This window comes from Dermacentor silvarum, chromosome 2 (assembly GCF_013339745.2).
Source record: "Dermacentor silvarum isolate Dsil-2018 chromosome 2, BIME_Dsil_1.4, whole genome shotgun sequence".
Lineage (NCBI taxonomy): Eukaryota > Metazoa > Arthropoda > Arachnida > Ixodida > Ixodidae > Dermacentor > Dermacentor silvarum.
This window is the reverse complement of record NC_051155.1, coordinates 154874663-154893122: the sequence shown is the minus strand read 5'-3', so window position 1 is coordinate 154893122 and position 18460 is coordinate 154874663. Positions and strand designations below refer to the sequence as shown.

The following is an 18460-nucleotide window of genomic DNA, read 5'->3' as shown; positions in this document are numbered from 1 at the left end:
AAATTTCGATTTTTTCGGAGATAGTGCCTAATAGGCGGAAATACATTTTGTATATCATAATTTTCGTAACATTTTTTTCTTTGTAGATACAAGCTTGTCTTTAAAACTTTGTTCAATTTTATCACACAATCTTGATTTTAACAATCTTTTTTATGACATACGAAAATAAAACGTTTATGCATGAAAAGTCCATTCATTTTGCTTTCTGTTTATGTTTTACATTAAATATTAAGTGCAGTAGTTACTTCAGAAAAAAACATCTGCCGTAACATACAAAATACACCTATTTTCCCCATGGTAGGGACAAAAATAAACAAGCACTGTAATGTGAGAGACTCCTGCCTGCTTACCTCGTAGAATCCCCGCACAAGGCACTCGGTCTGCTGGGCAACACCGCGCTCCAGGCGCCACTTGAGCATACGCTCAATGTACTCCTTCTTGTTGCGCTCCGAGACAGGCATAGAGCGGCCACCAGGCTTGAGCTCGCGCTCAAGCACATGGCCTGCCACCTCCTCGACCACGGAGAAGCTCAGCTCAAGGCCCATGTCAGTGATGTCATTCTCCTTGAGCCACACTAGTGACTGGTGGAACTCCGCGTCCAGGTATTCCAGATCACTCAGTGAGCAAGGTCTGCATGCACACACAAGTCCCAATATAGGAATGAAAAGCTCAGCGTGCTCATTTACACATTTTAAATGGGTCCTGAAACACATTTTGAACATATTTACTAAGAAAGTTGCAGATCTGTAGAAGAGGCTCCTATGAACATGCGAGCCAAATATTATTGCAATGCATACAGCAGGGAATTTACAATCTTGTGCCAAAACAGAGAAATCGCTTGCTCTCGCCTTCACAATGTCATTATCGTAAGCAGTAAAGCCCACCACAGCTACTGGCTGATGCATGATTGCGAGAACATTTGCAGTAATACTAGTATTTCTAATTTTGATGAAAATAAATGAAAAATATATGTCTGTGACCTCAAAAAGACAGAAAAAAAAGTATGGTTGATCCCTTGTTCAAAGGAATTGGTAGAACACGATAGTGAAACGTGTCTTCACAGAAGCTGTTGCATGTTTGCTTCGTGAACTCATGGTCCGCTGAAGCGAAAGGTGCACAATTTACAGGCCGGCGACCGTGTTGCAGGTTTGCCTGGCGCACATGGCGTGCACCTCCTGAGTCACATTGGCAATGGTACGAGCATTTTGGTCCGACTCCGTAGTGTCTTGGGCAGCCAGTTGAGTTGCGACATACTCAGCTTTAGGAATGCGAGTGGCAGATTTCGCAGCGTGCGCCACAAACACATACTGCTTCACCCTGGCGTCTCTCGTCGAACCAAAGCGAGATTTAGACTGTTGACACCGTTGCCTTTCTGCGCCGCTTAGCACAGCAGTTTTTTTTGTTGTTGCCATCGCAAGCGAAGCAGTAGGCGGCATGTAAGCACTGCTGATGCATGTTGAAGCTGCACTCCGTAGGCGACGAGGAGCCACAGGCTAATCTGACGCGAAAGACAAACCATGTGCGGAAAGTGCCATTGTGACTACCGTAGCGCTCCCTGTTGGCACTCATAAGTGTCATGATGCAGTACTTTGCTTCACCGCTCCTAGATGGCAGTGCCATCCCTGTCAAAAAAAGACCAAGGTGTCCTTAGCTATTGCCTAAGAGATGTAAAGGTGAAAGCCTTATAAACCCTACTGTAAATCATATTATTCCCCTAAATCCACCCTAACCCTCCTTCATCCACCTAAATCAACATTCATCCACCTTAATCCACCCCCATCTACCCTAATCCACCCTAAAGCACCCTAATCCACTTTAATCCAATCACTAATCAATCATTAACTTTGCTCAAAGGCCATGCTTCTGCTGGCGGAAACTGAAAATACGTCATAGGTGTCCACCCCGGCACTTTCGGCGGCCAATACCATCGTCAAGCCACCAAGCCAAGTGACATGAAAAGTCAACATGGCCGATCTGGCCGCCGCTGGGTGGCAGTTTGGAACGCATAATGCGAGAACGGTCCCACAGTTGCGACGCCACAGCGGGGTTACCAATGGGTCCTATGGGTGCTATGCTGGGATTGTAACAGCGGGGTTCTGCTGTATAAAATTGTAATTTTATATATAAAATTACCTATATACAGTAGAACCCCACGGTTAGGTTCCCGGGTGCTGCGTTTTCCCGGCTGTTAAGTTGTTTTTGGCCGGTCCCAGCACAGCTCCCATATAACCCAATTCAATGGCAACCCCGCTGTTGCGTCGCAACTGTGGGACTGTTCCCGCATCATACGTTGCGAACTGCCACCCCGCGCCGGCCCGAGCGGCCATTTTGACTTTTCATGACTTTGACTTTCTCAGTGGCTTGACAATGGCATCGGCTGCCCAAAGTGCCGGGGTGGACACCTATGATGTATTGTCGGTTTCCACCAGCAAAAGTATGGCCTTTGAGATCCGTATTTGCTATCTAAAGATGGTGTCTATGATGCTTTGTGGCCCTAAAATTAGTTTTGGCGCAGAGATGTTCCGTATAAAGTCCAAGGGCGATAACGCCGTCGCCGCACGCTGTGTGCTGTATGTGCGAGTGAAAGCGTGTGAGGGGAGCCAACTACGACGTCTAAATATTGCGCGCGCAAGGAGGATAAGCAGGGAGGGATCGAGAGGGGAGGGAGGGATAGCGGGCGGCACTGTACTCTGGCTAGCCACCCTACTCTGGCATCAACTGCGTACTGCGCGGCGGCGCACAGTTGTGCGGGCCCTATCTTGAAAGCGATCTGTATTGGGGGCAGAGTCTAGGCAGTGTAGGTGCGTCGGCGGCCCATAGCTTTGTGTGTGCTGTGTGTTCTCGGCGCTCAGTTTGCGGTGAAGCGATAGACAACAGCACGGAGGTCACTTAGCTTGTTGCTGCAGCAGCGTTTCCTCACGCCAGCGTTTGACAGCGCGTGTCCGCACTCATCGATTGTGATGTGTTCATGTTTGCCTGTGGGCGCTGACACCATGCTTGTTAATTTAGTAATACAGTATAAACCACTTATAATGTAACCGTTTATAGTGCAGAACCGGATATAGTACGGTCTTTTCAGACTCCCATTAATTTTCCCATAGCACTCCATGTATACGCATACCGCTTACAGTGCAGCTGCGTGAGACAAAATACCGGTTATAATGCGGCTTCCGCGGGAAAATATTGCCGACAAGGGCGGCAGCGAGCACGCTTCTCAACAAGGTGCGTGCTCTCGGTCGGCGTGTGCATTATTCAATGAAATCAAACTCTCGTTAATTCGGACTTATTTAGCCGCACATCGGTTAATTCGGACTACTTTTGGAGCTTGAGGAGCGCCGCAAATGTGCGACGCCAAAGAGCAAGAACGGCGCTAGCATCCAACCAAAACGAAGCGGCGGAGTCCGCATCGCCACAGCCATCAGTTGAAGGCGTAAGTGAATGCCAGCAACGCCGGAATACTTCGAGCCTATTTGTGTCTTTAAAGCCTGTATTCTTGCATTTACCGCTGTGCAAAATAAAGTTCATTGCCTGCCTGCTACCGCTGCGCATAACATCGCGTTGGCCTCGGGCTTTCGTAACTGCGTAGTCATCCACGATCGCGTCGATAGCGGCCGCGGTTTTCTCCGCAGCGGTTGCAGCAAACACTAGTTTCGTTTTTACTCGGTACGCGCGTCGGCAATGTGCCTAAAAAACTGCGTAGTCACATAGATAGCGACTGTGGTTTCGAATTTCCGCCGCGTTTTTTTTTTTTCGTTTTTTTTTTTTGTTTTGTTTGCGCGCGAGATTGAGGGGTCTCTCTTAAGCTTTTACTCTATGGAGGTGCCGGAGCAATGCCAGTCGGAGGTGCCACCGCGTGAATTATTTCGAATTAACAAGATTCCACTGTAAATTGAATGCAAACATCCTAGCCGCATTCCTCGACTGTCACATACGCGTGGCGGCTCGGTGCACATGTTTTGCATACGTGCAGGGCTTGAAAATCGTTGTTTTGATTATAGTGCGGTACTGCTTATAGTGCAGATATTCGCGACTCCGGCGACTTACGTTATAAGCGGTCTACACCGTAAGCGAATGTTTACAAGTTTATACGAACGATAAAACTACTATCCTTATATTGTATAGCTGTCTATTAATGTGCTATCGCAATCGATGCTACGGCTTTCCGGGCGAAACTACAGCTTTTTTTCACACGTAATAATTAAAATTGTGTGCAGTTCACCACTACTCATATTTCTGAATTTTTCCTGTTACTCGGCTCTTGCATTTCCCGGCTCTTACATTTTTTTTTTTTACGGTCCCGTGAAAAACGTATCAGCGGGGTTCTACTGTATCAACCTTTTTTGTGAACCCTTTCAGATTTGATATATGCGGGTTTGACTGTACGTGCATGTTTGGGCTAAAGCCTGTTATCATTTGGCTGCACCAGTGATGTACAGAAGTGAAGCCTGCATACTGACACACACCTCTTGCTTTCCAATTTATTCTAACTGCTAGCACAACCTGATATCACCCGTGCAGGCAAATACAACACTTACAGCCTTAGGAGGGCCTTGTAGAATGGCCGGGTGAAGAAGGCGTCTAACAAGTGCTGGTGCACCAGAGCCAAGCCGAGAACCCGGCCGCTGAAGCGGAACCACTCGTGCTGGTTGTCCACAAACGCTGCCATGGGGCTCACTTGCACCGTGTACGTGTCATTGGCTGAATACTCGAACAGGCCATAGTACGGGTTGAAAAGCTCCCGTGAAAGCAGGAAAAAGAACTCTCGGGAGGGCCCGCCATAATCAAGCCTGCACGAGAGAAAAAAAGACTTGTGATAAGTTGCTTTACCATATTCGGCCTAATTCTATTTACTTCTGAGGGGGAAACGGGACACAAAGCTGCTCAGTACTGAGGCCCTTGTCATAGAGCTGTGCTGCATTTGCATTCACGATGCAAATTGAATACATATAAAAGTACGAACACTCGTACAAAGATGAAGCAACATTAAAAAATAAAGGTGAACAGGCACAGAAGAAGGGAAGGCACACACTGACATACCGTATTTACTCGCATCTAACGCTCCCTTGATTGTAACGTGCACCCGTTTTTCGTGACCTCCCCCCTGAAAAAAAAAAAAAAAATCTCCTTGACTGCAACGCGCACCTGTTTTCCGTGACCAAAAAAAAAAAAGTTCCGCGAACCTCACGCTTTCATACAGCAATACAACTTTGTCTCGTTTGGAGAAACAAAGATTTAATCTCGATGCACTGAAGTTGCAAATAATAAAAAAACACACACACACACATACACACAAAAGGAAACGGGCTATCTTGCCAAGAATGTTCTACGCCGGAACAAGGTTCACTCATCTTCGCTGTTGGACAACTCCTTATCGCTGTCGACCGACCAAAGCATTTCATCCTCGGTGCCGTCCATGGCATTCGATATCCCACATTTTTTAAAGGCCTTGCTGACCATGGCGGACGGTATCGTGCACCACGCATCTTTCGCCCATCCAGTGAAGTCTTGCAGCGAGGCACGTTTCATTCTATTGCTGGGAGTGAATTCATGGCAGCCACTCACAAGCCATTCGGTGTAGAGCGCCTGAATCCTATCTTTAACCGGCTTGTTTAAACAAACATTGAGCGGCTGGAGCTGCAATGTCATGCCGCCGGGTATCACGACAAGGTCAGTGTTGCACGCAGCGAGCTTGTCTTTGATGCGTTGGTCGAGATGGCACCTGAACGCGTCGAGCACAAGCATCACACGCAGGCTCAAACTGCCGCCGGGCCTCTTGCGCCAGACGTGATCAATCCAGTCGGCGACCAAGTCCGTAGTCATCCAACCTATTTCATTTGCACGCACAATCACACCACTCAGAAACACGATTCCCTTCAGGAGCGTCTTGCGTCTGAATATAAGATACGGGGGCAGCTTGTGTCCATCCGCGGTGCAACAAAGCATTGCGGTGACGCGAGTTTTTTCGTGGCCGGAAGACAACACGTGCACCTTGCTTCGCCCCCTTCTTTTCAACGGTTGTGGTGGCAGGCATGTCGAAGTAGAGCGGTGTCTGATCAGCATTTCCAATCTGGCCGAGGTGGTAGCCATTCCTGCGGCGCAAGCTCAAAACGAACCGCTGAAAACTGTGCAGCTTTTCTTCATATTCTTCAGGCAACTTCTGGCATATCTCCGTCCGCCTTCGAAGAGAAAAGCCTTTTCTCTTCATAAAATTTGACAGCCAGCACGCTTTGAAATCGCTCCGCGTTAGCGCTGTTTGTAGGGCTAACTGCATCGCCCGGACTTTGAGCAGATCGGTCGCATGGGCTGCTGTGCCACTCGCTGCTCTTGAACGTATTCTGTTAGCCGCTCTTCTATTTCGGCGAACCGGCCCTGCTTCGGTCCACTGAAGCCCTTTCGTGTAGCCTTGCTGGCGAAAATTTTCTCCTTCTGCTTGCGCCAGTCCCGCACGCATGTTTCTGGAACTCCGAATGCACGTGATGCGGCCCGATTTCCGTCCGTCTCCGCACACATGATGATTTTCCTTTTAAAAGCGGCATCATGATGAACTCGGCGTATCTTCGCTGTCGGCACGTCCATGCTGGTCGATCAAACGCAGAAAACGGGTAGACTAACCTAAGCACATGTACCACTACAGCACACGGAGGACGCTACTGCAGCTAGGCATAGACAGCTAGGCTCGAAGTGCGTACGAGGCGGCTATTTTGAAATGCCGAGGGCAATATGATATCGGAGATTTAGGGTTGTACTCGATTCTAACGCGCACCCAATTTTTTTACCCAATATATCAGTAAAAAGGTGCACGTTGTGGGAATCCTCGGATCCCATAACCTCCGCACGGGCAGCGAACGTCGCGTCAAGCGCATGCGTGCCAGGGAGAGTTGGGAGAGGGGAAACTTTCCTTCCGCGGGCGGCACGCGGGAATCGCAAAGCGCTATCAGCGCCACTGGGTGGGTCACGTGAGATCCCGCTGATATCGCCCGGGTCTCTTTGGTCTCCAGCAAGCGGCGATGGCGGAAGTCTCCGCCGCCGCTCCCGATTCCCGCACGTGGTTATTCAACCGCGTTCTTGCCGCGGCAAACGCCGCGGCCCCCCCCCGTATTCCCCAGTTGGTAAGTCGGAAGCCCTTCTTTACCTAGTGTATTATTCTCTTCGAGGGAACCCTCAGCGATGTCAACTATAGCTAGCTGGCCTGCTCGAAGTGTTAGTTGCAGTCGTAATAAATGCTTTCCGAGTGTACACGTGGTTGTCGTCAATTGTTTCCTCGAGCTTGTACCGGACCGCGGTTGATGCGCAGGCATGTGCCTACCGCGGGGCTCGGTGTGTCGAGGCGGAGGGCCGTTGGTATCCCCCCATATCCCGACAACGTTAGATTCGAGTAAATACGGTATGTGAGTACCATTCAATATAGCAATATAAGCTGCAGAAAGCCATGAACACAAAAGCCACATATGCAGAATTTAATAGAAAGCGAAAAAAATCCAAAAATAAAATAAATCTGTGCAATTTAGCTGTCAATATCATTCAGCTGCACATTTGGGATGGCAGGAGACTTCAAACTTTGTTCTGAGTATCAAATCTCCTGTGTCACTTGGCATGCTACAGGTCCTTGAATTCATGAGAGGCAGATACTCATCAAAGCTTTCCAAGTTAGCCTGCAACTTTGATTTGGCAATGTTTATTTTTTTTTTACTTCTACCTTCTACCATTTGCACCTTCACCAGCCAAAACATTATAGGAAGCTCTTTAGAATTACGATTTCTTATCCCTCCTTTCTTTCTTTACAATTCCAACAGTACAACAGTAACCCTCACTCTCTTACACTTCTCACTATCTCACATGCAGATGTCTAATGAAGACTATTGCAAATGACAATCAAATCCTTCTTTCGACATTCTTGTGCACACAAATTCGCAGTGATACTAATGTGATTTTGCAGTCCCTATATTCAGGTTGTTTTTCTGCACAAAATGCTGACAAGTTCCAAGGTTCAAGTACGGTAACTTACTTCTTTTGCTAAAGCAACTTAATTCACTCTTTATAATAAAGAAGCAACCTCCTAACCAGTCCCCACCATAGCCTGTGACATGGCCCCCAAGCCATACTTGGAAGGTTTCCTTTCTTTCACTTCTGTGCCATTTTCTGGTATATCAAGCTTCCGATCCCAGTTGTAGTGATTCACGCTCATACCCAAGAGGAGCTACCTGAGAGGCCAGAGTTCTCGCATAATGCTAGTTTTCGCAAACTTAGACCTGTCTGAGGACAACGAAAGGCTCTGTACTACATCACCCCTTAAAAATTTTCTGATGTGACTGGCATTTGATGTCTGACCGTTTTACACTCTTGGATTGACAAATTGATCTTGTTTAATCACTCATAAAATCCCTTTTATCACCCTGCACTAACAAACATAAAAAATGAATACCTACGACTGAAGCTCAGAGATTGTTCTAAAATTTTTCCAAGTTTAGGATGTTGATTGTCAATGCGTAGCATACTCACCTCTTCAGCTGTAACCTAAGCAGATTGTGACATGCTTAGTAGCTGCATGAAGACCCAACTAGAACACACAATGCAGTAAATCTGTGCTTAGTTATAAGAATCTCACCCTTCCTCTCCAGCAAATCCTATGTAGAGTCGAGACTTTTGAAGATCTTTTTTGGATGCAGCCATTATCTTCGTAAATGCATCCTCGAGCAGGTGGTCTCGACGAATGTTTAATCTGCAATAAATGATGTAAGCAAATGCTGTAACCAAAAGAAATGTGTGCCTAGAAAAAATGCGCCTGCTATCTTGGCCAAAATTTTTTTGCATATCTCTCTACATAACTGCCCCTGTCATACCTTTGTTCAAACATGGCTAGATCTGTACACCTGCTAGTGCCATAAGACGTAATTTTGCTTTCAAATGCACCTTATTCAACTATGGATATTCAAATAAATATTTGTTGTTTTATTGACACAAGATTCTGTAACTCACTCGGTTAGAGCACAACAAAGTCAGCAACAAAAGCGTTAGTACTCACTTTAATTTGCTGGGTCCTTGACCGTAGCCTTTGGATTCTAATTTGCGGTAAAAATTCCTAAGTTTGGCTTCGAAATCCCTCCGATAAGGTGCCGGAGCTCTAAGATTAGCTCTTTGCAGACCTGGAAGAAATAGTGAGCTATTGGCAACTCGCACTGTGACACATGAGCCATTAATACAGCAGCACAATGAGGTGACACCAGTAAACTAGCAATCAAATTGCATGAAGTGACACTCACGATGTGCTTCACAAAATTATAGATCCTGCCAACATGGCAAGCATACCCAAACACAATTTTCGGTGTGATGCGACAAATAGTACAGCTATGCATCGCTACTCAGAAAAAGCACCGGGATGGAAACAAAGCACTGAAGTTATTGCAGTAACCTATTAGGTGCAGAGCAATGCAGTGAGTAGTTATTGCCCAGGAGAGGTACTCCTGGTGTGCACGGAGAGATTTCGCATGACTTGGCACTGGATGCATAGTGCAACTTTGTTCCATGCACATAGGAAGCAAGTGTTCCTAGCACTCTGCCAAGACAGTGTGCTTGGCACTCAAGGAACACTGTTGGCCGCACATGCCAATGCACTCAGGTGCCAAGTCAAGTGAAACCTCACAAAAGTGATTGATTGAGAAAATGGCCCCTGGTTGCAAACAAAAAGGTTACTTCTGGAAACAGTCTGTTTAAATGTGCAGGTGGCTAAGGTGTGGAGTGCCTTAAACACATTCAAAGAGCAGACGCACACATGCGATGCACAGTTCTTATCAGCCTTTATAAACTTAGTGACAATAGGAATAAGAATAGCCAATCTGCAGCTGCTTCATGCTGAGGCACTAACCAGCTGTGACATGAAACTGTGTCAGCTAGGCCAAACATTCTTCTGCATGGACATGCAGGCAATTTATGCACAAAAGCATGTATTGTGGCACGTCTTTCGTATTGTGCCACTTGCATTTCCAGAAGTTTGTCAGATGACATATCCACAATACCGTTTGCTATTTCTTATAATGCTGACTGCAACTTGCTGCCTAATAGGTTTCCAAGAGCACCGCACATTCGAGCAAGCAAAATCAAGTAACCACCATCGCTACTAACATTGGTCTTCTGTCAAACCGACCTTTAATTTCTTAGCAAGTGATACAAGCTTCGAATTAATTTCCTTCCTTGAATTTCATTTCTCAATGTATGTGTTAATTCAAACCACTTGTGCCCCTTTATAATGCCTTTGTCTGAAGATAGAACATAGTTAAACCTCAATATAACAAAAACGGTAAAATCAGCAATTTGGTTCATTATATTGAAATTAGATCTTTTATGAAAAAAGTACAGTCAGATGAGTTTCTCTTACAGGGAAGGGGTCGAAAAATTTTTTGAATTATTGAGCAATCGGGAAATGCAAATTTGAATAAGAAAAAAAAATAATTATGTTGAATTGAGAAATGGCGACAGATAGGGTTTCAGGTCGGGTCGATGGCCGATATTGTCGCCCACAGTAGGACGATGCTATCATGAAAAGCGCCGGCAGTGGGCAGCAAATGCTTCATCTGCCTCTCGCTTCAACGCGCCTCTGAAACTTGAGATTACGCAACCTCCAGTGCTAAATGCATGGGAAGACAGCGAACGATGCCACATCATCTCAGCTTGCCCAGTCTTTGCACACGCAGAAGATTACCTCTAAAACAGGGTGCGTGGGCTGCCTATGTGCTCAGCCACGCTGACAGCCATGTGCAGCAAAGGCCGCGCTAAAGAAAAGGAGTCGCACGTCAACCTGCCATCACAAAATGGCGACAGAGCATGTTTTCATGAAGGTTGCTATGGGTTAATTTTGTGCTCGACTACAATCAGGAGATCGCTCCCACGAGATTTCGCGCAACTTGGTGCCAAATGCTTCGGCGTATACGGCCGCCAGCATTTCTGGCGCAGTGCCAGGAATGACCTCAGGCCGCATACTTCGACAAGTCCGATGCAGAGTCATGTAGAATCTAGTGAAAATGATGGTAGTATCTTTAAAAGTGATCACTTGAGAATACTGCGCCTGTGTGCTTAGTATCTGTGGCCAATGAAGCACAAGCTAATTAAAAAAAAATCCTTTCTGTGAAGCTAAATTCTGCATGTCTTGTTTTTTTCTGATCACCATCAGTAGGTGTGGGGGGAGGGGGACATGCTATATTTTTCTTTCCTAGATTGGGCGCATTTTCCATTTAGGTGCACTTTTACCGTGGAACCCCGCTTATACGACTTTCAGGGGACCACGCAATACCGTCGTATAATCCAGGCATTGTATTATCGAAAAACTAAGAATATAGGCAGTGATGTTACAGTCTTGCCTAAAGAAACGGGTTCAGACCACCTAAATAAGCCCGCGGCACGAACCTGCACTGCTCCAAGGAAGGTAGATTAAATAAAGAAATTACTGTATTTATTGATGCAACGCACATATTTTTCATGACTTTCGTTGCTTGAACTCAACTCTCGCATTACAGTCGAATAACAGCAAAACGTGGCCATTTTAAAACAAATGCTCTAAATCCCGTGATTTGTAGCAGCTACGTTGGCAACCTGTAACTTTACGTCTCGATCCAATCTGTATACAAGTCGACAAAGTCAGAACTTGTTTTTGATTGGAATCGACTGCTGTTTTCGCTGTGCTTGTGCCTGGTTACGATGCCGCAATACCCTACGGCGGTTAGACTCCGTTCATTTGCGACGTTATGGCGATGCAGCGCATTCGGTATGACAGCCGGTTCGAGAGACGAGCAATTTTGATGGCTGAGGAGCTGGGAAAGTCTGCCGTGGCTCGGTGTCTCGACGTCGACGAATTGCAGGATGGCAGGGACCAGCGGCAGGCCCTCTTTAAGTGCGAAGCCAGTTGGAAAGGCTCTGTGGAACCTGAAGTGGCCTGGTACTGACCCCGAATGAAATGTTGCGCGGTCTTTGAAGAAGTACTTAAATTTCAAACAAGCTCGACGGCACGGAAGATGACTGAATTCTCTGGCAATCACTTCTGGAGCTAGTTTCGCGAGACTCTGCTCGTCCCAGCACCGAACCCCTCGAAGTATACAGGCTGGCAGAGCTCTTGGCTCTGATAGCGTGCTTAGGACAGCGTGAGAAACACTTGGTGGGACGTTTCCAAATTGCGATTCCTTGAATAAAGGTACCATTTCTTTTCCGTTCATCTCGCGTTACAATCGCGGTTTTATTTTTATTATTTTGCATGACTGGAAAGTCGCCCCTCGCGTTACAATCGCGGTCACATTACATTCGGGTGAATACGGTACTGCACACACATTACCAGCCGGCTGCAGTGTGCTCACGTGCCAGCCTGCGTCTGCTTAGGGCTTTCTTTCTTTCTTCTTTTTTTTTCTCGGACGGTACCGACAGAGGCGTCGTAGGAGGCGGGGTCGGCGTAAAATTGCGTCGTTTAATTGAGGTATTTAATACATTATTTCTATGGGGGTTTTGCCGGGACCCAACCCAATCGCGAAATGCGGGTCGTCGGATAAACGAGGGACATATAATCGAGGCTCCACTGTATTTTCGTATTTTTAAACCCGCGAAAAATGGGTGCGTGTTAGATTCGGGTTCGTGTTAGAATCGTGCAAATATACTATACACCACATAGCCATATAATAAATACCTCCAAATTATTTATGGTTGATCCCAAGAGATGTAGCACGATTTCAAAGGGAACAGAGGGAAGTCCAAGTAATGTAATTTTCCAAATACACAAGGGTTGAATTTAGGAACACTATACAAGCAAGGATGAGATAAGACATGCCAGAGCGTGATATCGAAGGGCTGAACTCTAGTCAAATATGATAACCATACTGTGTACTACCCACCTGGTGAGGCCTGGGGAGATGGCTGAGGAGAGTCCCGTGGAGAGCGATGACTAGAACTGCTTCCAGTGGAATACTGGGCCGGAATGTATGACATGATCTCCTGCTCAAACAAGCTGCAAAACAGTGAACAGGCAAGGAAGGTACATAAGAAAATGTGCCTTCGAGCATGGGGACCTGATAAAGAAAGAAACACACAATAACACGGGGAACTCCATCTTAAGATCAATTTTTGTCTTAAATGTTCAAGAAAGTAGAAAAAGCACACTCATTTCTGGAATGGGGAGAATAAATTCTCACTGTTATTGCGGTAACCCTAATTTGCAGGCACACCGCTAGCAATGGTAGGGATCAAGTGGATCGGAAAGACATTATCAAGTGCAGATTTTACTCCACGGCTATCATGCCTAGTACACTAGATATACAGCAAGAATAATATATAGAAGCTCAAAATAGTAGACTTGACAAAGCACAGAAAGTTACACACGAGTGACCTAGAAATACCCACACAAGAAAGGCCTGGGTACAGAACAAGACCAATTACGCCCAAAGTCTTTGCAAGTGTATTTCTCATTCCCACAAGAGGAAACTAGAACTGAATCTTTTTTAATTTGCTCATGCGTTTCTGCTGGGCAGTGCCGATGCATCACTAGCATCAGATCTGCAGCAGATGCGCAATCGGACCTATCCAGCTAACCATCAAGCACACATTTCAGCCCATTAACAAGATTTTTATCTTTAGAACAAACGAGTTCGGAGAACAGAACATAACAGAAAGTGTTGCAGATTGATTCACTGACACGCTGCCCTGAGCAAGCTATATTTAGTGTCATCTGACAAATTATCTCAGGCAAGTTTGTCATAGGACATCAAGAAGTTAAAACACACTACTTAGCACGCATAAAGCAGTGTAGGTGGGCACCTGAGCAAGATGGTGAGGTCGAGGTCGTGCGAGAGGCGCCCCAGTGCGGCGGTTCCCTCTGCACGGATGGCGTGCACACGGTCGCGCAGAGCGGTGTTGGATGCCATTGCCGGGTGGCGCTCGCGCAAGATGTCCAGGATGTTGGGCTGCCTGAGGAAGGCCACTACCTTATCATTGTAGGCTGTGGGAACACTGCTGCTGGCACCCGGCAGGCTGGCCCCGGCCCCCGCTGTGCTGCCCGGGGGCCGGGGTGGTGGCACGGGACCCCCGCTGGTGCTGCTGCCTCCCTGAATTCATTCACAAGATGTTATCCACACACTGCGATTTCATATGGCACGAACATACAGTTGAACATCGCAATAACTAAATTGGCGGGGAAAGCAATAAAATTCGCTTCCCCCGAGACAGCTCAGATAGAGAATGCACCGCAAAACGAAACTTTACTGTCAAAATTTGGCTAGCCTACATTGGAAAGCTTAGCTTAAGGCTACAGAACCGCATTGCCAGCAGGACAAGGTGCACCCCATGTGTCAGGGCAGTGATGGCAGTGCTGTCAGGAGTAGTATTCTCGGTCAATCGCTTTTGGAATACAGTTAAACCTGGAGCAGGCGGTGTTGTACTGTCACGGCCGCTGCTTAAAAAAAAAAAAGCGGCCGTGGTACTGTACTCTGGCATCAACTGCGTACTGCGCGGCGTCGCGCGGGCCGTATCGTGAAAGCGATCTGCATTGGGGCAGAGTCTAAGCAGTGTAGGTGCGTCAGCAGCTAGTAGCTTTGTGTGTGCTGTGTGTTCTCGGCGCTCAGTTTGCGTTCAAGCGATAGACAACAGCACGAAGGTCACTTCACTCGCTTCTGCAGCGGCGCTTCCACACGCCGCCAGCGTTTGACAGCGCGTGTGCGTGCTCATCGAGTGTGATGTGTCACAGTGTCTGCCAGCACGTCAGCAACATCAACTGGAAAAGGAGAGTACTGGCTTGGCAGGCTAGGCCAGCTGCAGCAAGCGGCAGGATCAGGTTTGAATGAAGGGAGGGGGAAAGGTCGCTCGCTTCGCATTCTGTCGCGGCGGAGAAGGTGCTTCCGGTTGCTGCTCGCACAAAAATGACACAATTTGGGGCGAAATCTCTAGGTTGTCAGCGGGGAAATTCGTTATATCGAGGGGGTCTCCCGCTGCCACTTCGTTACGTAGAGGTCTCAAATACATGTGCTTCTATGGATTAACGGCGGGGCATAGAAAAACTTTGTTATATCCAGGAATTCGTTATAAGCAGGCTTAACTGTATGACCACTTTCGCGAGATTCCATGGGACTCTGCACCGGACGTGGTGCAACAGCGTTCCACGCAAGTAACAGCGTTCTTTGAACACACACTGTCTACTGTAGACACTGACGCGTCCAGTGCCAAGCGCGAGAGTGATCGTGTGTCGTGTCCCCGAAAGCGATCGACCGAGAATACAGCCCTTTGGTGCAAATCTACATCCAGCGATGCCGAATCCGCATGTGATGCCTGTTGGGTCGTACTGAACTAGCGTCCTTGAAGCAAGGGACGCATATTCTCAGACGTTCGCTTAATCATGGCCAGATGCGTGGCAGCCCATGCAGCAGTCGCCATCTCAAGCGCCATAAACAAGTCCACGTCGTTGGGATGTGCATTTCTTTGTTTTTGCTGCACTTCTCTCACCGAACCCCACATTATGTACTGCGCTAGGTATGCAAAAACCATCACATGTCAGTAGAGACATGCGGCCGTGCATCTGAAACTGGCGATCAACAAACAAGATGGCAGCCATGACGTGTTTCTGGCACACGCCAACACTTCTGGTGCTTGGTTATTTTTCTAAACAAAAATGGCGGCACTCAAGCAGGCAAAATGTGGTGGTATTTTACGCAATGTAAATGCGAAGCAAAGGTATTTGAGCACTTTTTGGAGTCTGCTAACCTTGCATGAGTAGGTATTATTGTTACGTGTGGAAAGACGCAGACAAAGACTATTTACATGGTATTTACACTTCTGCTCAAGAGCCCACCATTCTTGTATTTACGCGACGGAACAGCCCTCCCCAGGACAAACAATACATATGTCCATGGATAATGACACTCCACTAATTTGCATACCTAGCCAATTGGTTACCAGACACCCACACACATGGTGTTGGGTGCCCACACGGGAAAACGTCAGACGTCTCAAAGAAACGTGGGAGGCAATGTTAACGGCACAGAGCCTGGAGGATCAGCGAAGTCTGGTGGACCGGGACCGGGCTGCGGCATTAGCCAACGGCTTTCTGGACTGAAGAGCTGCCCACCTAGGGCGAAGAAAGAACACTTTCTCGCTGTTTCTAGCAATAAACGTTCATTCCTCCTCCTCCTCGCGACGGCTCATCTCGAGCATCTGTCGATAGTATCGTAATACTACCCCTCAGTGGCAAAAGCGCCGTCCCGGTGCTGTTAAATATCTATGGTGCGAGAAGAGTTGAGAGGCTTGAGTCTGGCGACGTGGACAATGTCACTGGTTGTCACAGCGGAGGATGTAGTGGGCATGGCTAGAATCATTTCATAGGTAACATCTGTCACTCGGCGGAGCACGCAGGGAAACATTCTGGCAAATTTCGTTGATGCGGGATTGCAGTTCAGTGACATTTCATTGTTGAGAGATACGAAAATGTTTCGTTGTTGCTAGAATTTCGTTGTTGCAAGGTTTTGTAATAGTAGGCTTCGACTGTACTTGTTTTCTACATTTAATATCTGCTCAACTAATGTCACCATGTCTGTATTTGTTGCACAAAATGTGTTTGCAATATCAGAAATTCTTTATAAATTCGACTTTCCCTCAAACCTACCAATAACGAACTGTAACAAGACACAAAACATGCTTTATTACAAAAAATTATGCACACTGTGTTTGTTGGCAAAAATTGGTCAGTGAGGTTTGTTTATCATGTAGTGTCGACATGATAATGGTAGTCAAAGCTTGTGAAGCTGCCAATGTGAAGTAAAAAAGAATAAAAAAGTGATGCGCTGCACAGTCAATATTTCCTAGGCAATGCCCCCATTGTGGCAGCACATGTGCAAGCGAAAAGGGTAAGAGAAATACATAAAGAAAAAAAAAAAGCGTACGCAATGGCATAGCGTACGCTTAACTAAAACTGTCTTATATGTTTGCCTGGGTGATGTACATTCCTCCTATCCCTGCTTACCTCTTCCTCTATCACATACGAGCAGCCTGGCCCAATAAGTTGAGCCTTCGGTAGTAGACTCTAAAGACTGGAATACACGTCCCTGGGCTAACACACGTAAAGTGCAGCTGTAATGACATCAGAGAGAAGTGAGGAGTTGGAATTACTGACCATCAACCTTTCTGTTCACCGCCAGACTTGTCACCATTTCTTATGGCCAGCCCTTTCTCTCCCTGCACCTGGCTTTTCTAAAGACTACAGGCTGAGCTTGTGTTGCAAGCAGTGGAAGCAGCTCAATGTTCGTTAAATAGTAATGTTGATTAAATCAAACTCCCGTGATGATCAACTATCTTTAGGATAAATATAAAGCTGAATTCTCTGATAAACTGAACAGCACAGAAACTTTGTTTAGCTGTCTAAGTTCAGTGAACTTCAGTTAGACACAAGTTCTAGCAAGGCACCTTTTAAAGTCCCTGTATGTTTGTCTTAGAAGAAATCTACTTTATACAAGTATGGCTTACCAGTACACAGACAGCACAAATTGTAACAATGCCGGAGCAACAGGTGATTAAACATATTGTCATAATATATAATGTGGATTGCACCCTATCTCAAACTTTGAAAAGGAAAAAAAAAAAAAAAAAACCCTGCAGATGCTGAACAAGCTCTGGCTCACCCTGGCTGCAGCTTCAGCTCTCTGCCCGTCGTCTTCCCCAGCACTGCGACTGCGCCTCCTGGCCAGGGGAACCACGAGCTTGCTTGGGTTTAAGTAAGGCACGTCTATGGGCAGCCGGGGGTCGATGAATGTTGTGCTTCGGGACGTATGGTCAATAAAGAATTGCTGCGGCACAGAGATATGGAAACAGCAGGTCATGACGCAATGGCAAGATATAGCAGGAGGAAACGGTGATTGTGTGTGATTCAGCAATCCAGCAATGCTATAATACCACTAAGAGGAAATAGGGGAGATGCAAAGGTGCAGCCACATTAGTGGAAAACCACGTGCATAATTTGTAACGTGTCCAATGTTTGCCTGACCACAGCGAACGGCGTCTCCCGCCATGACAGTCATGTGATAGCTTCAAAATTTGCATAATTTTTCCCCTGTATCCCTACAGCAGAGATTGGCGATGATTCCTGGCAAGACTTGCAATACTTTCTTCTATATGAATGAGTTGCCTACTCTTCACTCGTCTCCTTTCGTGAGATGGCAAAAAAAAAAAAAAAAGCATGGAGATTTATTTACTCAACAGCAGGAAAATGTTGCCCCTTGCCTGTTTTGATGGCAATGTGCTCTGCCACTGTCGATACTTTAATGTGCTCTTGCACAACTTAATGCTCGTATGCTCGCAGTCTTTATATCTGACAGTACAGTGCAGTCCACTTATAATGATATCAAGAAGAACGAAAAATCCCATCATTATAACCGATCATCGCTATATCTGGACTGCCGTTAAAAACAAAAGAAAACGGTAAAAAATTGACGTTGCAGAAAGTAGGCTGTGA

General features: G+C 46.6%; 1 protein-coding gene across 4 annotated transcripts in view; it reads right to left on the bottom strand.

The window, feature by feature from the left end:
• Positions 1-18460, bottom strand: part of LOC119441941 (E3 ubiquitin-protein ligase HECW2-like) — a 91646-nt gene that overhangs the window by 32984 nt on the left and 40202 nt on the right. For 3 of the 4 annotated variants that reach the window (XM_049661758.1, XM_049661755.1, XM_049661757.1), the window contains 7 exons: positions 17631-17795; positions 13786-14072; positions 12867-12979; positions 9023-9143; positions 8606-8719; positions 4536-4787; positions 351-630 (listed from right to left, as the gene is read on the bottom strand). In XM_049661758.1, coding sequence (XP_049517715.1) covers positions 351-630; positions 4536-4787; positions 8606-8719; positions 9023-9143; positions 12867-12979; positions 13786-14072; positions 17631-17795 — 1332 coding nt within the window. The remainder of the gene's footprint in view (positions 1-350; positions 631-4535; positions 4788-8605; positions 8720-9022; positions 9144-12866; positions 12980-13785; positions 14073-17630; positions 17796-18460) is intronic. The other variant, XM_049661756.1, reaches the window with a different exon arrangement.